At 46.4% G+C, this 23,651-nt stretch overlaps 1 protein-coding gene across 6 annotated transcripts in view; it reads right to left on the bottom strand.

Annotated features, from left to right (window-relative positions):
* Pdzd2 (PDZ domain containing 2) overlaps nt 1-23,651 on the bottom strand; it is a 384,162-nt gene that overhangs the window by 60,985 nt on the left and 299,526 nt on the right. For all 6 annotated transcript variants that reach the window (XM_076551730.1, XM_076551729.1, XM_015995051.3 and 3 more), the window contains one exon: nt 6,778-6,889. In XM_076551730.1, the coding sequence (XP_076407845.1) occupies nt 6,778-6,889 (112 nt within the window). The remainder of the gene's footprint in view (nt 1-6,777; nt 6,890-23,651) is intronic.

Genomic DNA, 23,651 nt, shown 5'->3' with positions numbered 1-23,651 from the left:
ACGTATGCATGTTGGGGCCCACGTGCTGTGGTGTGTATGTAGAGGTCAGGGGACAACTTGCTGGAGTCAGATCTCTCCTCCCACTATGTGGGTCCTGGGAATGGAACTCAGGTCACTAGCATTATGGGTAGGAACCTTTACTCACCAAGCTGACTTGCCTATCCTTAACATGTTTGTGAGAGGCAACCATGCTGTTTATGTGCCAACAGTTTGTTCTTTTCCATTCTGCATAACATTTCATTGTACAATCACACATTTTATGCCTTCTATTGTTGAAGGACTTTGGCTTGTTTCCAGCTTTAGATGTGAAACAGTAGTAAGTGTGTGTGTGTGTGTGTGTGTGTGTGTGTGTGTGTGTGTGTGTGTTGGTATACATAGCACATTTTTGTTTTTGTGCTTTGCCACACATTACTTTTTATAAACAATCCACTAGAAATGTAGAAAGCATTTTGGGCCACGCATACCTCTTTGGGCTATAGCTTGCTGACTCCTGCTCAAGGCTACAGCTATTGTATTCCCAGGCAGGCCTCCTGTGAACGGAAGATCTTCCTAACGATATGTAGTTGTGGAGGTGCTGGCTCCTGACACACTTCTGCACTGCTGTTACCTGCAGGATGGACTCTGTCTCCTCCGTGTCACCTGCTCGCTATCAGTCTTAAATGTCAGTCATTCTCCTGGGCGCACAATGGGATCTTACTGTGGTTTTCAATTTTCATTCCACTGATGACCTCATACTTCTGTGTATACAGCCATTGGCCGGTCCCTTTGTAAAGTGTCTGTTTAAATTTTCTGTCCATCCTTTTTTTTTTATTACTTTTTATTTTTTTAAACATTTATTTATTTATTTTTTAGAAGAGGGCATCAGATCTCATTACAGATGGTTGTGAGCCACCATATGGATGCTGGGAATTGAACTCAGGACCTCCGAAAGAGCAGCCAGTGTTCTTAACCTCTGATCCATCTCTCCAGCCCCTGTCCATTCTTTCATTAGATTTTTCTTATTGATTTTTAGGAAGTTTTTCTTTTAATTTTAATATGTGAGATTATGAATCCTTTGTGGAATCTATGAATTATAAATATTTTCTCCACATCTGTGTCTTCTATTGTCTTAATGGTATTTTCTGGCAAATAAAAAAAGTCATAATTTAACAAGATGATATTAGCCATTTATGGCTTAATGACAGGGTGTTTTGGGGAGTGAGGAGTGTGTTTATACAAAATAAGATGGTGTCAGAGTTTCTTTTCTATCATTTTAGATATCATACAATCTAGATTTAGTTGCTTTAATAAATACCCCGACAACCTAGAGGGAAAGGGTTTATTTAGCTCATGGTTCCGGGTTGTAGTTGATCATGGCGGAGAAGTCCCAGGGAGGAGCTTTGTCATATCACATCCAGTCAGGAGCAGAGAGCAACAATGCATGCATGCTAGTGCTCAGCCCGTGAAATGCTACCACCCCACCCAGGGTGGATCTTCCCACCTGAGTTAACCCAATAAAGCAAATCTCTCACAGGCGTACCCAGAGGCCAACCTCATCTACACAATCACTCATTTGGAATCCCTCCAGTTGATTCCAGATTGTGTCAACTGTGACAATTCAAACTGACCATCATGGATGGCCATGATATCACTATGCAATATAATTACATGTGCAACATAGTTGTATATGTTGCCCATTGTGGACCAAACTAATTTTGCAAGCATGACTGCAAATCAGCTTTTACTTTTATAATTGATGCTCTTATATCCTATTTAAGAAACTTTTGCAATAATTTAATATATATATATACACGCACACATACATACACATATACATGTATATATGTATACATATGGGGTATTGTATGCATGTTGCAAACTAGGCACTCTACCATGAACTATGTTCACAAAATCTGTAATGATTTAAAAGCACTGATTTAGAGTATACATATCTGAAATGACAGCTCAATTACATATGAATAAAGCTATAAATCACTATACTATTTATATTATTTATGTGCTTACTTGAATACACATATTGATGTTTTTTAAAGATTTAGTTTTAATTGTGTGTCTGTGTACAGGTATATGCACATAAGTGAGGGTGCCTGTAAAGACAGAGCCATTGGATCCCTTGGAGCTGGAGTTATGGGCTGTTGTAAGTCTACTTTATATGAGTGCTGGAAACTGAAAGGAGATAAGAGCAGTATGTGCTCTGAACCACAGAGCCATCTCTCCAGCTCCATACACTGAATCTCTGGTGAACTGATTTCTCCTAGACCGTGAATTGACTCATTTGATGGTGTCCAATATCCATCTAGAAGTGTCTCTAAGTTTTTCATGGACTAAGACAAGACAATGGTAGATTTCTAAAAGCCACGTGTTGCTGAGTTCTTAATAATGATATGGTGCTGTTACAGCTAATGGGTGTCACTTAAAGTTTAACTTTTCAAAAGCTAAATATCAACTTTTTGAAGTAGATTTTCAAACATCTGAAATCCCTTTGCAACCAAGGAAAATTCTGCATTTAAAAAGATCACAAACTTAAGAGGTTAATATGGATAAATCAAAAGTACTGAAATTAAAGGAGAGCCCTGCTGGCAAGAAAAGAGGTAGGCAGGAAGAGAAACTTGGGCTAGAATGTTAGAAAAATGTTCTGTGAAAAGACAAACGATGTTGCTTTAGTCAATTTGGAGCCAGACGAGGCAAAGCCCTCATGGAAATGGCTGGAACCCCATACACGCGCTTAAATAATTCATAACTTAGTAATTCATGGGCCAGATTAATCTTTCTTGGCATGCTTACTCATCTGAAAAAGATTTATTAGAAGAAAATTCCTTTTGGGTTGACAGGGAGGCGCTTGTCATCAACAGAAGAGAAACCACACACGGTAGCATCCACTGATAATACCCTGATACGCGAATACCACAGTGACTCATTCCAGAATATGAAACAAACATCCAGATCTGGAAGACAGACAAGTGAGGATGCCATGGTATTAAAACCTTCTGTATGGAGCTGGAGAAATGGCCCAGTGGTTAGAGCACATACTGTCCTTGCCGAGGAGCAGAGTTTGATCCCCAACACCCACACCAGGCAGCTCACAGATGCCTGGAACTCCAGCTTCAGAGAGCCCCCACCTTCCTCACCTTGGGCACAGACAGACACACATACATTCATATTAAAAATGAATAACTCCTATATGTAGATGTCCTTCGAGTGAAGCAGGTCACAGTGCGGCCAATGGCCCGTTCCCCAAGCTTTTTTAGCATGTCTGCAGATTAAGCTGCCAGTTTTATCCCTTCCCACCCTCCCCGACGAATCTGCTCTATCCTGATGGCTGTCAAGGATGTGTTCCTCTCTCTACTCATTTCCAGAACCGGGATATAAATATGAGTTTACCCAACTTTGTGCACACCATCACCTCTCACCTCAACAGCCTGAGGGTTTCCCCCTGGGCACTCTTGCCAAGCTTTACTGGACTGAATCATTATTGCCATCAGATTTACATTAGGCCTTTCAAATGAGAGAGGATTAAAAACACTTATCCAAAGTGTCTTTCGTCTGTCCCACCCCCTTGCCTGGAAAATCTCCCATTCTTCTCCTCCGGGTCTCCAGTCTTCTACACCCGGGTCTCCGCCCTCCTTATCCTTCTGCTTCCGAATGCCTTGTTTAGCACCACAATCCAGAGAGACTCCGGCCACTGAGCTGCCTGTATGTACGTATTATCCAGGCCATCACCATGTGTACGTGTGGGTTGCCTTCCCTGGGGACTAAAAGTTCTCACGAAGGCATTCCTGTCTGTGGCCATTCAAACTTTTGTTTCCCTCTTGAGAGGGAAAGACGCAAGAACAATAAGAATGAAAATGACCATAATTCTAATGACTTCAACAATAAACACAATGAATGGGCGGGTCTGAGGGAAGAGTCCATTGCTGTCAGGCTTTGGAGTGGCTGTGCGGACCACATTCTCTCATCAGTCTTCCAAAAGGCTGGACGCATGGAAGGCTCCCACATCTACTGAGAGAATAAGTGCACAGTGTAATCCTCCTTTCACAGATAAAGAAGTCACTGGTCCCAGGTCACTTGTCTCAGGGGCAGGACCGGAAACTGAACCCAGTTCCAACTGATGCCTGCGCCTGCTTCCTCCCCTCCTCCACATTCCCCTATCACAGGTTTGGGTGGCTTGAGAAGAAGATGAGATCTCCGTGTGGTAAACACTGGCCCACCCCGGACTGGTGATCAGCTAAAGGTGTGGCTGGTTCCAAATTGACAATATGGACATAGAAAAAAAAATCAGACGTAGTTAGAAAAATTAGAAGGTCTCTGAACTACATTCCCACTCCCATCGGAATCTAGAAACTCTTCAGCCGGGTAGGAGACAGAATTTTTTTTCACTGTCCCCAGGAAGCCAGTGGTGGGAAGAACTGTCTGGCACATAGGTCCTTTTCCTGGCTCCAACCCAGTGAGTGACCTTTGGGACTTCCTTAGCTGCTCTGATCTCATCTATAAAATAAGGAATGTAACTGCGGTGGTTTCAAAGATCCTTGTACCTCCCGAGAACTCACAGGGCCTCCCTGGGGACTGATTACAGTGTGGGTTAACTCTGCCACGCTTACCACTGCCTCCTCTCCGCCCTTGTTCACATAGGATTTAAAGGGTCTCTCTCAGCTCATGGGGAGCGGCTTATTGGCTCCAGGTGAGCACCTTCTTCTACCTAATGCCATCTAGCTTCTAGCCTCTACCTGAGGACATACATTTTGCCAAAAAAGAATCAACCTAACACAATGCTGCCTAATTCTCCCTAATTATCAATAAAATAACTGATATTTGTAAATAGAGTTTTAGCAGACTTTATGGTCCCTGGCTATTTATCTTCTCCGAGAATAAACGCAGCAGCAGAGGGTCAGATGATGGGGGGCAGAAACTCTTGACTGACAGCATCATCCCTTTTCTTGCCAGGGATCAGGGTGCAGAAGAAGAAAATGATGTACGAGGGGAAGTTGACACACTATGGGTTGTGTTGGGTGATTTTATGAGGGTTAAAAATAGGACTTGAGGGCAGCCAGACGGCTCTGTGGTATAAGCCCTCACTGTACGATCCTGATGACCTGGGTTCAGTTACAAGTAGAAGAAGTGAACCAACTCCAAATTGTCCTCTGGGCTCCATACTTGTGCCACGGCACGCACGAGCCTACCCACCATGTAAGGACGACAGAGACGCCCATCTGCAGCAATAAATAAATACACGATGAGACAAAACCAACCATCTTTCAAAGTCAGGGTATCGACTCTTGGGCAGCTGTGGGGATAGAGGTTGAAGGAGGTTGAAAAACAACCTAAGGATGCAAGGTTACCAACTGCCAAGGGCCCAAAGCTATGCTCCACCTCCCTTTCCCAATGCCTGTGAGTGGGTGGCTGGAGCCAAGTTATCTACGAGGCCTGTAGGCACTGTGCCAGGAGCCCATGCCACATTTGGAGACCACAAAAATGCTTCAGTGCATTTTTAAATGCAGGGAGAGTTGGGCATGATAGTAATGAGTAGACAGTAATGCATCCAGTACATCTCTTGTATGTTAGTGTTATATGCATGCATGTGTGCACATGCATGGGAATATGCAAACCCATACAGTGTGTGTAGAGGTCAGAGGTCGACATTAGGTATTATCTAATTTACTGTGTGTGATAGATGTGCACATAACTGCAGTATATACATGTGCATATGGAACCGGTCAGGTATTTGCTGTCTATACACATTTATTTTTGTGTGTGGTGTATTTGTGGGGGTACGCAGCTGCATTTGCATCTGCATATGCTTGTGAAGGCCTGAGGTTGATGGCGGGCATCTTCCCTTTTGGTCTTCACTTTTGTGTTTGAGCCGGGGTCCCTCTCTAAACCGGCAGCTTGCTCTTTCAGCTGGAATGGCTTGCCAGTGAGTCCTCGGGGATTCACCTATCTCTGCCACACCCTTGTCCCAGTGCTGGGATTACAGAAGTGTGTCAAATCTGGCTTTTATGTGGGTATTGAGGATCTGAACTCAGATCTCCCAGCTTAGTTAACTAGTACTTGACCCCCTGAGCCAACTCCCTAGTTCCCAGAAGGTATCTGCATATAGCACAGCCATGAATTTTTATTTTTGGTGGGAAAAAAGTATCCAACAAGGCAAAAGTGCTTCTGCATGTGTCTTCTGCTGTGTCCCCCAGAGCACAGGCCAGGCCATCTAGGGAAGTATCCAGTACATGTGGAACATGGTATCTATCAGTTCTGGAAGTTGCAACCTCCTCCGCCATTTTTCCTGCTTAGCTGAGATGCAAATTTGATGTGAGATGAAATCTTTTTACTGATTGTTCTAGCAGGCTCAGAGTTTTTTGGGAGCGTGTGCATGTTGAGAATATGGGCCACCCAAGAGTGGACATTGAAAGGGTCACCTGAAACCTCATTAAGATAAATGATAAACACTCAGGAGACTGAAGGTTCAACAGACAGACACACAGGCACTTTTTAAGTTTTCAAAATAAAATAGCCCTGTGGGCAGCGAGACTTCATGGAGCTGCTCTGCCTGGGCATGCCCCACTGGAGGGAAACAGTTCTGAGAGTTTGAGGAGATAAACGGTTCATCTTCCCAGGTGCCAGCCTGGTAGCTCTCCACTCAGGAGGACGAGGCGGGAGGATTTCGAGTTCAGGCCAGTCTGGGGCACGTGACAAGCTGAAGGCCAGCCTGAGCAAGGTACCACTCTCTCCCCAAAGTGTTCACGCTTTTAATGGGGCCGCTTCCCCACATCCAGGGCTGACACTTACCTGAGAGACGACTCTTAAGCTTCATTTTGCTGTTGCCTTGTTTGGGACTTTCCAAGCTCCCCTGGGATTCCTCAGAGCTGCCTACGTCCTGGGATTCTTCTGACTCCGGCATCTAGAAAGCAGAGCATAGAGCTGATGGGAGAGGCCGGGCCCCCAAGGAGTTATCTCAGGCAGGCTGGAGAAGCAGCAATCCAGACGTCATGTGAGAGAGAGAGAGATGGTTCACAGGATGAAAACTCCACCCTTCAGATAACCGGAGTGCCACAGGCTGGCAAGTTCAAAGGCACCAGGAAGATTTCAAACTGGAAAGGACCCCTGGGGCTGTTTCCACTCCCATTTTACCTGGGAAAAACCTGGTCAAGGTCACCCCCCAGGGTAGCCAGAGGCAAGGTTAGATTGAGAGTCCAAGTCTCCCTGGTTCATGGCCCAGAGCCTTTTGTATGATGCAGGTTGCCACAGACAAAAGTTAAAGCAGAAATCCAAACCTGTTGCTAAAACTAAGATTTGTGTCAGTGACAGTTGGGGACATGTTCTGGTTTAAGGCAATTTTGCCATTATGAAAATACCAAAGAGTACACTGTGAGACATGGATGATCAAGGGCAATCTGGGGGTGGGGCTGGGGTGCTCTGGACTGTCAAGAGACCAGCTCAAGGCACAACATTTTACAGTCACCTTTTAAGATAAGAAACTGACTCTAAAATGAGGATAGGAAGTTTAGTATAGAAAATGCATCAATGAGCAACACAGTCCTTTATTGTCGTGTACCATGTACTGTATAGGACTGCATACGCTGGATGTTTCCACCTCCAGGCACAGGCTTTGTTGAACTACAATGTCTCCAAGTTAATCTTCTGGGGGCTCTCGCTGCACACGGAGCCCACAGGGACTGAAATGCTATGTGGCCCCCTGAGTGTACTTCCTTCAGCCCACCCAGCCTTGTGTGTACCACACGCCTGATTCTGTGGAAGTGTCTGTCAGCCCAAATGTCTGTAGGCCATGCTTCCCATCTGATTCCAGGAAGCGATTCAGAGAAGATCATCCCAAAGGTTGTGGTGTCTGGCAGGCCAGAAAAGCTAACCCTGCTAAAACGTACATAGTAGATTGGAACGGGAGACCTGGGTGTTTGAGAATCTTTGTTAAAATGTTGGGGGGAAGGGGTCTTGGGGAGACGGCTCAGTCAATAGAGTGCCTCTCACGCAAGCCTGAGCATGTGTGTTTAGATCCTCAGAACCCATGGAAAGAGCAGAGTGGTGGCCAGAGTCTAACTCCAGCATGAAGGGGCAAGAGGGACTGGGAAGGAGGGTGGGGGAGGAGGTGTGTAGAGAGAGGCAAGTCTCTGGAGCTTTTTGAGAGATAGTGTCTCAAAAAATAAGTTGAATGGGCTCAAGAAACCACTCAGCAAACATGTAAATAAAAATAAAAATAACTCCATAAAAACAAAACAAAATAAAACAAACAAACAAAAACAAAGGCAGAGCTCTGTTGAGGGAGACAGCCAGTCTCAACCTCTAGTCTCTGCAAACATACACGCCTGTGAACGCCTGCCTGCACCTACATGTACACACGTGTGTGTGAACATTTACAGCCCCCACCAAATTCAAGGGATAAATTTAAAATGTGTTAACTATATCAAATAATATGCTCCCCCTTGGAATGTTATTTTCCCTTGAGGTTCTAGAGGGGGGGAAGCCTCATATTAAAATAGATAAGCTCATGCTAAGAACTGCACACAGAGCTGCAAAGGGCATATGTATATCTAATTCAGTGTGTAAATTATAAAAAAGCCATTGAGAGCCATCTCCCAAATGACTCGTCTTTTATGAGGTGATCATTTATATCAGCTTTATATGTAGTCTGCAGGTTTGGAAATTCCCTTTCTTCTTTGGGTTCAAGTATCTTCTCAGACAAGAATGAACACAGGATGGCAGATAAAGAGATGTGGGCAGAAGTTTTGGAAGGGGCATTGGGGAGGAAAGCGAATCCTGTCATGATAAACAAAGATAACGAACTTGCCTCACTAGTTTACAGTGTTGGGGGCAGGCAGGTGTCCAGGGCTAGATTGTGAAGGGAATCCTGAGGGCTATTTTAGAGGTTCTCCAGAGGGATGGGTACCTTTGCCAACCTCAAATTCTGACCTTGATGCAGTAAAAAAAACCATCTAGACAACGGGACCAGAACCATGCAAACAGGAATCATTCAGAGAGACAAAGAACGCCACGGAAAGAGGCATCTCCATTGTGAACAGCAATTCTCACAGCAGGCTTAGGCTTGTGGCTTGGCCAAAGGAAAACGTGCTCTCTGCTTGCAAGTCCACGGTGGCTTTGGGGCTATTGAATGGGTGGGGGCCAAGAGCAAAAGCAACAGACAGCCGGGCAGAGCTGCTTACGTCAAGGAAGAACCCCCTGCCCGCAGGCCCTCACTCTGGAGTTAGAAATGCCTTTCTTCTGCTCGCCTCCATCATTCCAACACATCCCCAGGCCTTTTGCAGAATCAGAGTGATTCTGGAAATGACATGCAAATTCTAGAGCAGAGCTAAAGCCTGGAGATGCCAGAAAGATGCAATGAGCATTCATTTGCAGAAGCTGAGGGCGAGATTTCAAAGTAGAGATAAATGGGTCAGTCAAAGCCTTCAAGAACAATGCTCTCCCCGCCCCTCCCTTTAATCTCCCAATGCAACAAAGAATGAAATGATATTTAGTTTCTATGACTTACAAGCTGTGAGAGTTCTGATGCCAAGGACATCTTACAGTGAGCTGTGGCTAAAACGTGAATGGCTCTAGATCCATCACAAAACACTTTAAAGGACATCCAGTTGAGATCAAGGCAAGAGTGAAGACTTACATCAGAACTTTTGTTATTTTGGGTGCTAGGGAATCCAATGTTGAAGGTGTCTTATGTCACCCCCCCAACCCCCCGGGCAAAAGACCACAGGGCCCAACTTGCCCTTCTGAAAACCCGATTCATGGTAAATAGTCTGATGCAAAGGTGACATGATCCTTCCATGAAAAACCAGGCCCTCCCTCCCAACCCCACACAGGGGGTTAAGTTTCCAACACAGGCTTTATTTAGACAAAAGCAAAAGGGTTCTGAATTCGAGGAGGACCATTTCTTACCCTAACAGAAAATTGGTTTGTCACATTATATGACTTGGAACTCAATGAACAGGAAGTGGGCTTTGGAGACACATTAGCTCCACATTCTAGCAGGAAGCAGAGTACAAAGTATGATTTTTGACTACAATGGGCCTTCCCTTAGTCCTGTGTATGGAAACGCCCAACGAGTTAAGAGAATCCTTTTGCTGTGTGTGTTCCCTGCTCCATAGCCAAAGAACAAAGGAGCCCGCTCTGAAAATGACATTTGTAGCTGTTCTCGAAGTAAATTAGCAGGAAGTTCTTCGGAAACACCTCAGTTCAACCCAGCAGTTTCCAATTTGCACAAAGGCAATGCTCTTATACTCTTGGAACCAAATAGAACTTTCAAGGCCCTGTGGCAGACCCTCGCCTATCCGACGATTTGTGAAATTCTCTCTTAGTGAAGAAGCAGTTTCAGCTTCAGGTTTTGCGGGGAGGGAGGTGAGCAGAGAACCCAGCTGTGAGGTACACATCCCGGCTGTGTCCTTTTTATTAGTAATTCATGTCAACTTCTGTGAGTGTCCGTGTCCCCATCTGAAATATGGGCTGCAGGGGAGCATTAAATCTACTATGTAGGTTTCTGATTCACGGAGGCAGGCTTCCCTCTGAAAACCTCCCTATCCAGTCGAGGAAAGGGTAAAGAGCGGGAGGGAGAGAACGAGAAAGAATATGAATGAACGAGTATGAGAATATTCTGGAAACCAATAAGCAATCGTTGGATGTGACAGAAAAGATCTGATCTATCCTGAACCCTAAGTGAGGACTAGAGAAAGCCGAGCAGCAATCCACTTTGCACAGGGAACCCCCACAGCTCAAGCTGCCCACAGAGCATCCCTGAACCAGGTACAGGTGCTGAGGGCAAAGTGATGTTTGCAGGTGTCCACCGTAGGCTGGTTCTGAGGGAGATTCTTAAGGGCAAGGAATGACTAAGCCACAGAGTCACAGAATAGCTCCCTCAGTCCTGAAAGACCCAGGCTTAAGAAAGGAATGCAAGGCCTCTGGAACACCCTGTTACCCTACATCAAATGGAAGCAGCTTGGAAGGAAGCTGGACCAAGCTGCAGGGTCCTCCACTCTCCTTCGCCCCCTCCCAGTTCACCCCCAAGACAGAGAATAGGAAAATGAAAACTTCTCAGATGTCTAGCAGACAAACGGAGGGAGGCTCATTAGAATGGCACTCTAAGAATACACACATTCGAATCAGCAGTTATGGAAACCTGTCCCTCAATATATAAGCATATGCGGAGGAAGCATGCGCCATGTATGGCGGGTGACAGCATGTATGGTGCCCATGATACATTAACAAAGCGCTGATGCCCAAGGCTGTTCCTTCATTATGCAAAGTGGAAATGACTGCATTTACTTTGAAAGGGATAAGATTCCTTCTAGGATTAGTGTGAGGCTTTAGTGAGTGCACTTGCATGCACTAGCAGGGATCTAAAGTCCTTGGGGGTGGGAGTGGGGTGGTGAAGGGTAGCTTTTTTTTTTTTTTTTTTTTTTTTTTGGTTTTTTGAGACAGGGTTTCTCTGTGTAGCTTTGCGCCTTTCCTGGCACTCGCTTTGGAGACCAGGCTGGCCTTGAACTCACAGAGATCCACCTGCCTCTGCTTCCCGAGTGCTGGGATTAAAGGTGTGCACCACCACCGCCCGGCGAAGGGTAGCTTTAGTTGAAGGAACAAAACAAAACACACACGGCTCAAGCTTCCCCTCCCAAGGCAGGTCTCAGTGTCTCTAGATTAGATGGCTCATGGTACACGGTAAGCTCTAGATGGCGGAATACTCATTTCAGCCTCGCATCCACAGACAGACAGCAGGTTTGAGACTACATAAAGAGAAGTGGGAGCCCGAAGGGAAGATGCCATGTTTCAGGACTGAACATGGAGGCGGGGATTGCCATCAAATTACTGCAAATGTAAGAGCTAAGAAGGCAATTTTAAATAATTAATTAATTTTACATCCTGGATGCAGTTTCTCCTCCCTCCTCTCCTCCCATTGCCTCTTCCCCACACCTCCCCTGTTCCTACCCCCCAAATCCACTCCTCTGTTTCTGTTTAGGAAAGGGCAGGTCTCCCATGAGTATCAACAAAACATGGCGTATCAAGTTTCAGTATGACTAAGCACCTCCCCATGTATTAAGGCTGGGCAAGGTGACCCAGGATGAGGAAAAGGGTCCCAAAAGTCAGTAAAAGGGTTGGGGACAGCCCCTGTCCCCACTGTTAGGAGTCCCACAAGAGGACCAAGCTATGTGTATATGTAGCATATGTGCAGAGGGCCTGGGTCAGTCCCATGCAGGCTCCCTGGTTGTCGGTTCAGTCTCTGTGAGCCCCTATGAGCCCAGGTTAGTTGACTCTGTGGGTTTTCTTGTGGTGTCTTTGACTCCTCTGACTCCTATAATCCTTTCTCCCCCACTTCTGCAGGATCCCCAAACTCCACCTAACGTTTGACTGTGAGTCTGCATCTGTTTCCCTCAGTTGCTGGATGAAGCTTCTCCGAGGACAATTGGGCTAGACACCAATCCGGTCACAGGCAAGGGCCAGTTGAGGCTATGTAACCATTATTTCTAGGGGTGTTAGCTGGGGTCATCCTTGTAGATTCCTGGGAGATTCCCTTGTACCTAGTTTTCACCTGACCCCCAGGTGCCCATCCCCCATTTCCAGTAGTCTCTTTCCGTACTCCCCCCTTGACACCTGATCACTTATGTCCCCATCCCCACCCACCCTCATTCCACTCATGAAATTGCTTCTATTTGCCCTTCTCAAGGAGATCCAGGCATCGCCCCCCCCCCCCATGAACCCAAATGGAGAGAAACTCAAAGCAATTCTAAAATCAGGATCAAGACAAGGCTGTCTACACTCTCCATACCTATTCAATATAGTACTTGAAGTCCTAGCTAGAGCAATAAGACAACTAAAGGAAATCTGGGGATACAAACTGGAAAGGAAGAAGTCAAAGTATCATTATTCACAGATGATATGATAGTATACATAATTGACCCCAAAAACTCTACCAGGGAACTAGTCAAAGTGGCTGGATACAAGATTAACCCAAAAAAAAAAAAAAAAAAAAAGAAAGAAAGAAAGAAAGAAAAAGAAAAATAAGTAGCCCTCCTATATACAAATGATAAATGAGATGAGAAAGAAATCAGAGAATCAATACCCTTTCCAATAGCCTCAAATAACAAAATATCTTGGGTGTAACTCTAACTAAGCAAGTGAAAGACCTGTGTGACAAAAACTTGAAAGTTTTAAAGAAAGAAATTGAAGAAAATATCAGAAGATGGAAAGATCTCCCATGCTCATGGATCGGTAGGATTAACATAGTAAAAATGATAATCTTACCAAAAGCAACTTACAGATTCAATGTAATCCCCATTAAAATCTCAACAATTCTTCACGAATTTGAAAGGACAATACTCAACTTTATATGGAAAAACAAAACAAACAAACAAAAAATCCAGGATAGCTAAAACAATACTGTACAAAAAAAGAAGGCAATTTTTATCGCAAGTGAATTCCCAGAACATGTAGGCAGAACGGCCAGGTTTGCATTGAACTCTAAGGATCTAGCTCCGAGAGAACAGATTGAACAGTTGTGAGGGGAAGTTGGGGGAAAGAGGCACCCCACTGCCTAAGGGCTCTCCAAACTGGCACCCAAAGTTCAGGGGGCATTCACTCTGCTAAGTCCTGGGTTCGAGAAGAACTGAGATCTAAGGAGTTTGCCCGAGGGCTAGTAGTGTGTTCCATGGTGGAGCATTGTCCCAGGTTCTATCCCCAGCACCCAGAGAAAACACACACACACACACACACACACACACACACACACACACACACACACACACACACACACACATACTAGAGGGAAAAGAATGGGATCCCAGGCCCAGAAAATGAGGCCAGTAATTTTCTAAAAGTGAAGGCGAAAGCTTTTTAGGAAGAGGCTTCGGGAAGAGAGCACATCAGAGCTCAGAACGAGTAGCTTTTCAGGGGAGTTCCCAAGATGACCAGAAAACCAAACAACTTCTTGAGTGAATTTAAAAGGGATACAGTTTTTGATGCTGCTCTCCTGGTAGTGAACAGGACAGGGGAGCAAGCAGGGTGCCTCGAGGGCAGAACATGGTGCTGGTGGACAGGGACTACTTCCTGGGCAGTGGCTGGCTCTCAGCTGATAGCGATGTTCAGCATGCATTTGAACAAAGGCTACTTTATCAACTAGAGGGCTCACTGATTACTTCTCCACAACCGCCCTACAGAATCTAGATTAGTGTTTTAGCAATAAGACATCTGAGCCCCAAACCAAAGGAAGGGAAGAAATATCTGAAAGGCATCTGAACTTGGGCAAAGCAGAGCTGTGAAAGAAGAAAAAAAAAATTGATTGAAGCAGGAGGTAAAAAAGAAATTCAAAGAGGAAGGATATGAAACACATGAGGCCGCCAATTACTGACTAAAAATGTACAGCAGAAAGCAATTCTGCCCAACCCCTACAAGACTTAAACCTGAGGCAAGATGAGTCTCAAGGATCAGGTGAGAGGCTGCAGGTCAGGGACTGAAGGACCATCAGGGCGGGTCTGGCTCAGGACTCCATCTGCAGAGCACGTTTTCCCAGATGGGGCGGGAAGGAGACACTTCCATCTTCAGTCTCACTAATTCTCGGCCAAGTGGCAGTAAACATGGAAAACGTGGCCCAGGACTGAAAATCCCTGCTCCTCAGAACACGGAGGAGCCACCAGAGGCGCGATCCACACAGGATGCAGGACACCAAGCCAACTGATGATTTGGTTTCAGAGTGTCCCGTCCCCCTCCCCCCCTGTACCCCCGAGGCACATTTTCATCCTCAACTTTTCTTTACAAGCTATCACCAAGGGCTTTTGCATTCTGGTAAGCGAAGCATAGACTGGATTTTACCCTGGGTGAACAGACTTGAAATAGTGTCCCAGGAGGAAGATGTAGCTTGCTTACTATGAAGCAAAGAGAAGATAATGTCCCTCTCTCGAGCAAAGGCTAGTCAGCTTTACTTCAAGCTCATCAGGAAAGATTGCAGTTGCCCATGAACAGGGTCCTCACCTGTGGTGCAAGTCTGCAGTGTGTCCTTCTCTGTGAGTCCTTCTGCACCGCAAGACTTAAAGGGGGGGGGGGGGGGGGCTGATGTAACCCGAAAGCTCTGGGACTGAATCCTACACCCGAGACCAGAGAAAGCTGAAACCCAGTTGTAGTACCATCAGTGACAGTCTGACCTGAAATTGCACGTCTTCTGCAGAAAACACTTTCAAGCTGACATTTTAACAGTTCTTGAAACTGTCCTAGAAAAAGTTAAAGAAAGTCCCAGGAACAAGAGTTCATCTGGAACAAACGCTGTCCATAGGTTAGAGTTTGCCCCCCCCCCCCTTTAATGTCAAGGGTACAGGGCTAATAATGTGACACAGTTATGAGTCCACAGCACTCTGGCTCATTTACATTTCACTGAAAAGTAGAAAATACGTGAGACTAACAAGTCCAGCCTTGTTGGAGCTGAAGAACCCTGCTTGCGTGTTTCAGTGGGAAGCAGTCTAGCCTACAGTTGTTGGAAAAACCATCTTCTTTTCTGCATACAACATCAAGAATCTCATTAGGTAAAATGGAACAAAATACGACACAGGAGAGATCAAAGAAGGCCGCTAAAGTGTTTTTATATTGTCTTGCTTTTGTTTTTTAACTCAAAGGTCAAGGAAATTTAAATTTAGATGACAATTACTCTCGCCTGATCCTTAACCTCTTTAGATTACACTGCAAAAGGGGATTTAGGTTGGTCAGCATTCACTTGATTATCTTTATTACACTGACATTTTCTCTTACTGTGCAACCACCAGAAAGCATCACTTTGGGGGTTGGGAATTTAGCTCCGTGGTAGAGCACTTGCCTAGCAAGCACAATGCCCTGGGTTCGGTCCTCAGTGCTGGGGGAAAAAAAAAGCATCACTTTTGAATAAGACAAGCCATGGGCATCAAGGTTTCATTTGTGGGAGCAGAGGAAAACTGCTCACGGTTACCCAGGAATTGATCCCTTGGGTCTAAGCTAATGTCTATTCCTTAGCGGTGTTCTGTGGATGCTGTTTGAAGCAGTTACTTGAGAACACTGTGACTCATCTAACATTTGGCTCCTAAACATCATCTGTCCTCCTCAGCTGGCTTCAGAGGCCTCACAAACAAACAACATGACTTTTATCTCCAGCTTTTCCACTGTACAAGCATGCCTGGTCCCAAGGAAAACCTCAGGAGAAATGGTCGCTCCTAATTCACATTAGGGTTTTTTACTGTTCCCACCACTTAAAAAAAAAAAAAAAAAAGGAATCTGCAGATGTGACAGAAGACATCTCAGCTCTGGATCCCAAGGGAAGCTGGGTTGGTTCACCCACTGGTCAGAATCCACAGGACAGAATAACATGATTTCCCTTTCCTGCTTCAGTCACAGGAAGATGGTTTCAAGGCTGCTAAATGAAGCCCATTTTCCAAATCTCTGGGGCAGATGTGTGAGTGACCAAAAGAGAACCAGATGGCCATCAGAGAGGCCAGGGCCGAAAATGAATAACCATTCATAGAGAGGAAATCAGAGAAACAGTGTGTGTTCCCGCACACAGTCTAATCAGCCCCGAGTGGTAAGGAGTCCCATGACTTGCATGCAGAAATTAAAAATGACTCTACCCCTCGGCTGGACCATTGCTCTCCATCCAAATGAAGAGCTTGGAACTGAAGAGAAAAACAGTAAATGCAGAGAGACCAATTTGTCATCCCCGTGTGCTCCGGTACCTGCAGAGCATAGGGAGTGTGCACAGCTCAGAAACCCACAGATGCAGCGGGGGAAGGGCTAGAGTTGATGTCCATGGAGACATCCAAGCTGTGGCTCTGCAAGTGAAATAATATTGCCCTTGTTTTGTGTGAGCCTGTTTCCAGTTTCTGCCCATTCATCACCCCCACCCCCAGCAAATCTGAATGGGCTTTAAAGGACTGTGATGGGGATTATTTAGATAATTTTATGCATACAAATTCAGTAAGTTTTTTGGTTACGTAGAAAGCTGTGTAAAGAAGTCACCTTTAAGACCCCTGGAATGTCATCCGTTATTAGCCTCTGTGTGATCCTCTTAGGTAGGTTTGTATGACCTGCCTAGAAAGAGGACAGTACTCTCAGGGACTTTCAATTAAGTACAAATATAAATGATGGCAGGGGAAACCAGCATGTCCCCTCCTTAGTGCAGGATTCAAACGTGGCAGACAAGCACACCAGAATTCTCAGTCAAATGAGCTTTGCTCATGGCTTGTCGTGTCTCTTACCTTGTAGGTGAGAAACCCATGGGGTCTGGAACTCTTTTCTAGATTTTATGGACTGGGAAGTGAAAGGGGTCCTAAGGGTCAGTCCTCAGCAGGAGCTGGTGGACAGCTCCCACACTGACAGGTCTCTGACAGTACAACCATGAGAGCTTTACTCTAAACCCAGAGCGATAGAACAGTGAGAACAGTGTGTGTGTGTGTGTGTGTGTGTGTGTGTGTGTGTGTGTGTTTGCGCACGTGCATGCACACAGGTAAAACTCAAGAGGTTCTAAAAGCATGATGGAAGGCCTGATTTAAAAAAGAAAAGAAAAAAAGGCATAGGCGAGGTAGAACATGGGCTCTGGATTCGCACTGCAAAAGTAAATAAATAAACAAACAAATGACAATATCAGCAAATGGCATGCGGGAGGTGGGGGGGCAAGCGGGAGGCCCGGCAGGAAAGTTGCGGATGAGCTGTGAAAGGTTCCTAGCCCAGCAGCGTCAGTTAGCATGAACACACTCCTACATAAACCTCACAGTCTCCCGAGGATTGGGATACTAGACAAAGCCTCTTCTGACTGGGCATCCAGTCCAGGAAGGCTTAGGCCAAGAGAAGGGCACCATTGTGGCCCAACTCTGGCTCACTGTTAGGTTCTGTGTATAAGACCCTCAGGGCCTTTCTGACCAACAGGAGCTGTACTCCGAATTCTTTGCTTCCGGGTGTTCCAAGTTACATGCCTTAGTCCTAAGGGCATGTCTTTAAGAGTCTGACAAGAAATTGCAGATGTGCTGTGTGGAGAAACAACCAACTCCTGCTGGAGGCTGAACTCTGCTCAACACCGGATTCCCGGAGCACACTGGCATGGCCCTTGGTTTAGTTGCTGCCTGTGGCTGTTTTGACATTAGAAAGGCAGAGCTGGGGAACAGAGACGGGTCATCGCAGTCAGCCCCCGGGCCTTCATAGTTGCTGACTCCGCATCTGGTGGCATAGTCACGCTCGGCTCCCCTCCCCCATCTCTCCACCTAAAGCTGTGAGCATTTGTAGGCAACATGCCTGAGCAAGTAGGGGAAGGGACTGATGTGTGGAGATAGCTGAGGAGGCCCTAGACTTACCCACACTGCATGCTTTTATCTTAAAATTCCATTTTAAAATGAGACCAATAAGAGACTCGCATGAAATCGTAAAGCCTGTGCATCTTGAAAGGGAAGGCACGCTACCCATCACGGGGCTTCTCAGCATCGTTAAAGTTGGCTTCAGGTCAGGCTTTCCTAACAAGCATGCTGCCCGGAAGGAAAGGAAAGGTCTGTCCTTGGTTTCTTGTGTTGGTCCTGGTGGTGATGGAAGGAGAGAACATGGCTTGGGGACAAAGGAAGGAGAGGCAGCTTGTGGGCCTGGAGTTCCTCGGGGGTGGGGAGTGGGCAGAGGACTATGGGGGTCACAGGCTGTGAGTGTAGAGCGGCTGAGAGCAGGGACTCCAGGAGAGGGAGCAGGGAATGAGAAAGAGGCCATGATAGGAGCCGGTTAAAGGTGAACAGAACCCTGTGATGATAGCACTCAGGAGGAAGGCAGACTTCAGAGTCAGCTTCAACAGAAGACAGGAAACTTCATCCTCAACCTCTGCACCCATCACCAAAGGGCCACTGCTGCAAGAACCCAGCTACTCACATGACAGACTGGCTCCGCCCCACTGACCACCTCTACCCGCTTCGGTCTTCACCTTTCCAGTTTCTTGGCCCCTTCTTCTGCGTGGGCTCTTGTTCCTTCTCAGTGAGGTCAGCAAAGACCTCCACATCCATCTGTCTGCCTCCAAACTTTCTCTCTCCCTTGCTGCCCAAGGGTTCCAACACAGAAACTGTGCCCGTCACTCAACCGCAAAGCCATCTGTGAGTACAATTCTCATAAAAGAAGTCCTGTTCCTTAGACGGGACTAAAGGCCCAGTCCAAGCACTGGATGCCGTGGACCTCTTGCTGATCTTTGAACAGTGTGTGTTATGTTTTTACACTGGAATGCCACTCATTTCTGTGGGTGATTTTGAGGAAATCCCATGAAATACTCAATACTATTCCATCCACTTGAAAAAGTTAGAGCTGTCACGCTGGGTATAGTGGCGCACGCCTTTAATCCTAGCTCTTGGGAGGCAGAGGCAGGTGGATCTCTGTGAGTTTGAGGTCAGCCTGGTCTATATAATGAGTTTCAGGACAGTCAAAGCTACATAGAGAGATCCTGTCTAAAAGGAGGAGGAGGAGAAAGAGGAGGAAGAGGAGGAGGAGGGGGTCTCCTTGAGGTCAATATAGTATAAGGTTCCTAGGTATTCATTATGCAGAAGTGGGGATTGTAAAATGTACAGAAGAACAGTAATTCATGCTGGGATATAATAAAGGCTGTAAGAGGAGAGAAATACACCAGCAAATGTTCACTGTGGATGGAGATGTAGAGCTGGCTGCCGAGCAGGGTGACTCATACAATGGCTTGGCTGTGGGCACCTGTGAGGCCACGTGATAAACTTCTGTGGCTGGGCATAGTATGGGTGGGAGGAATGTTATGAAGAATTAGACATGTCTGCCCAGGGAGGCAAATATTTATTAAGTAAATAGATATCTTTCAAGGGGAAGTAATTTCAAATATCAGAAAGAGAGGAGGGAGAGAGAGAGAGAGAGCGCACGCTTTACTGATAAGTCATGAATCAAAAGTTGACTTTCTGACTCGGAGTGCTAACAGCTAAGAAACACTCAACATCAGCACCCAGAGAAAGCAGAGGTGATGGAAGGCAAGAGGCACAATTAAAAAACCTCCAAAGATGAGGACTGTAGAGTCTTGGTAGGCAAGAACCGGAAGGAGGAGCACTTTAAGTAAGGAACAAGGATCATGGCCTTCTCTTTCTCTGCAAACGTCACCCAGGGAGCTAAACCACCACTTATGGAAACAGCAAGGCAAGAAAAACAAGCCACCAAGCAGCAAACGAAAGATAAAGCGTGCGCACAGCCCACCAGGGGAGGGGTAGAATAGCTCTGCTGGTCCTGAGCATCTTCGTTTCTTTGAGAAATTTCTACCCTGGATTCCACAGCAGAACTCCTGACCTGTTCTGTTCTGCTCTGTTTTGATTTCCCAGGCTCTGTGCTACCACGTTGCATAAGATGGAGCTCGAAGGAGAAAAGGGCAAGACATTCCACCTTCCGGGGCCCAGAGAAGCTTTTGGTGAGGTTTGTGCTTCCAGCACCGCGTCTCATTTATCTAAGGCATCTGGGTACCATCAAAAGCGATTCTGTCACTGCAAGAATATTTTTTTTTTACATGTTTTTATTTTGTAAGCCTGTGGGTGATGCCGATGTGATGCCTGTGTGTGTGATGCCTGTGTGTGAGATGCCTGTGTGTGTGTGATGCCTGTGTGTGTGTTGCCTGTGTGTGTGATACCTGTGTGTGTGATGCCTGTGTGTGAGATGCCTGTGTGTGTGTGTGTGATGCCTGTGTGTGTGATGGCTGTGAGATGCCTGTGTGTGTGTTGCCTGTGTGTGTGCGATGCCTGTGTGTGTGTTGCCTGTGTGTGTGTGTGATGCCTGTGAGATGCGTGTGTGTGTTGCCTGTGTGTGTGATGCCTGTGTGATGCGTATGTGTGTTGCCTGTGTGTGTGTGTGATGCCTGTGTGTGATTCCTGTGTATGAGATGCCTGTGTCTGTGATGTCTGTGTGTGTGAGATGCCTGTGTCTGTGATGTCTGTGTGTGTGTGTGTGTGTGTGTGTGTGTGTGTGTGTGTGTGATGCCCGTGTCATGGCTCGTGTGTGTAAGTTGGCGGACAGTTTGAGCAGATTCACTTCTTTCCTCCCACCCCCGGAGTGCCAGGGTTGAACTCAAGCCCTCAGGCTCGGCTCGAGCGCCTTTACTCACTGAGCCATCTTGCTGGCCCAGGACTACTCACTTTCTTAAAAACCATCACAGCAAGTGGAAGGGAGGCTGAGAAGGGTCCGCCTTCTTGGGGTTAGGGCTAGACTCTGTCAGTATTACACCCATGAGCAGTTTTAAAAAACAAAAATATTTCAAGGGCTTCTCAAAGCTCCAACGAGTCTTGCTATCCTTTTCTTCCAGCTATCATCCTCTGTGTTAGAATGGCCCTTCCTTTTACTCTCTGTTACCCCTCCCCCCTTTACCTTGTATGGACCAAAGGCTTCAGTCTCCAGAGGGCTAAAATTCAGCAGACCCAAATTAAGTGAGCAGGGAGTGGTACCGATGCCGAGAAGAAGTGTGTAATAAAGGATGGGCGTGAAGGTGTCTTTAAGACAATTAGACCATGCGAAGACAGGAAGCCACTTATTTAAAGTGATAGAAATCATACGGCTTCTACAGTTTTCACAAAAGAGATTAACAGAAGGGCAAAGATACTTTATTAATGCTCTAATGGTCCATTATGTTATTTAGTCCATTATGTTAAGGATTATTCTACAGTATGCAATATATTACATGTTCTAGTGGCCCATTAAGTTATTTTCACTGAAATTTGAAGGAATCTCTCAAGTCCTAAAGCTGATTGCACACAGATAGAATTTTCTTTAATACACACGCACGCGCGCACACACTAAATAGAATGCAATAAAAAATCTTCAAAAAATAAAATGAGGGTTAGGCATAGTGGTGTATGATTTTAATCCTAGGACTTGGGGAGCAGGGGAAGGAATGCATCTGAGGCCAGCCTGATCTACATAGCAAGTTCCAGACCAGCCAGGGCTGCACAGTGAGGCCTGTCTCAAAGGACAAAAACATCAAAACAAAACAAAACTAAAAAAACAAAAAACAAAAACAAAACGAAAGAAACCCAAAAACAAAACCCCCACAAACCCAAAATATAATAACGTGAGATGCCATCTACACAATCTAAACATTCTAACATTGAAGGGTTCACAACGCGGCTACATTTACCGGGCGGACACTTCCGCCTAGCCACTTCCGCATCAAAAGAGCGTCCCGTAGCTAGGATACCTCCGCCTAGCAAGTTCCGGGCCAAGGGGTCTCGCGTGATCAGGGTCCCGTGCCATTGCATGGTGATGTAAGCGCGCAACATGACCATGTAGTGACGTGACCTGGCCACGCCCCCAGCCGGTTTTAAAGGTCCGGCGCGATATCCCCCATTCCTCTTCTCCACGCACGTGTCTTTCCCACAGGCCTGCACGTTCTATCCTGTTTCTAATAAACTCTATAAGCGGATTCTGTCGTGTTTCGTGACGTTTCCTTGCAAAGGGTAAGAACACAACGCAGACAAAACCTAACAAACATTTTCCTTCTGCATGCAAGAAAGAGGGGGCCTCTCTTCAGGTGTGTCCACTCCCCTCTGGAGACCGCCCCCCCCCATTCTAAGCCCCCATACATAGGCCACAGCATTCACTTTTTCTACACAGATAACACAGGCTGTTTACTTCCCTGAGAACTGCAAACCGCAGGGACGGGAAGGAGGCACGGAGCCAGGTAACGAGTTGCAGCAAGTCTCTGCAAATGTTGCTACAAGAATAAGCCTAATCCAAACATCAGCAGCTTTCCGGGCAATTCATCCTGGGCAAAGAATTATTCTTATCTCTGTTCTCCGCCACTAATCGCTTCATCTCCTTAAGTATGAGACCAAACCAAACCAAAACCACCCCCAAATTTAAATCTTATTTTCTTAGGCCAGTGTTAATGACAGCCTTCTTTTACTTATCTGGCTTTGGCAGTTCTGCTTAGTGCACTGAGTTCCACACGGCCCTTTAGCTACGCCCTGTGCCAGTGGAAGTGCCGCTTAAAACATGTGAGTAAACAGAGGTACCCTGGGAAAGTCCAGGATTGAGAGGAAAGGTGGAATCCTTCATAGTTGGGGACACAGAGAGAAAGCCACGCAGTCCAGGTAGCTGTGCATCCGCCCATGTGAGCTGGCACAATACTTTCCATAAGCACACTGCCAGTCTCTCTGCGGGAACAGGTATATGCAAAGGCAGCAAGAACGCAATGCGTAAGTGCGTGCCCTGAAGGACCTCAGGCTTCCAAGTTTCCCATGTGTGCAGCCAACGCCTCTACTGCCTGACCCCTAAACTGCAGGGAGGAGAGGGGTAGTTCGGGTCTAAACTCTCTCCTCAAGGCTGTGTCCTGCACAGGGAGGTACATGGGGTGGGGGTGGGGGTGGTGTCAGGGATGGGGTGGAGGTGTTGGGGTGTGTGTGGGAGGCCCCTGCCCCTCCGCCAGGTGATCAGCAGAGTCCTGCTCCTTCTGCTTTCTACAATCCTGCTGAGCACCAGAGTCACGTGGGAGCTTCAGGAAGCCCAGACTCCTGGGCCCAGCACGTGCAGACCTCTTGAATCCGACCTCCCCTAAGTCACACCCTCCTGCAAGGGTGTGATGCTCTGCATTGTCCCTGCATGTCTGTAGCGGGTGTGAACAGTCGGCCTGGCACCTTTTCTCCCAGGCTCTGGTGTTTTCCCTACTGGCCGCCTTGCCTTGGCTAGGGGAAGTG

This window comes from Peromyscus maniculatus, chromosome 15 (genome assembly GCF_049852395.1).
Source record: "Peromyscus maniculatus bairdii isolate BWxNUB_F1_BW_parent chromosome 15, HU_Pman_BW_mat_3.1, whole genome shotgun sequence".
Taxonomy (NCBI): domain Eukaryota; kingdom Metazoa; phylum Chordata; class Mammalia; order Rodentia; family Cricetidae; genus Peromyscus; species Peromyscus maniculatus.
This window is presented reverse-complemented; position numbering and strand designations above follow the sequence as displayed.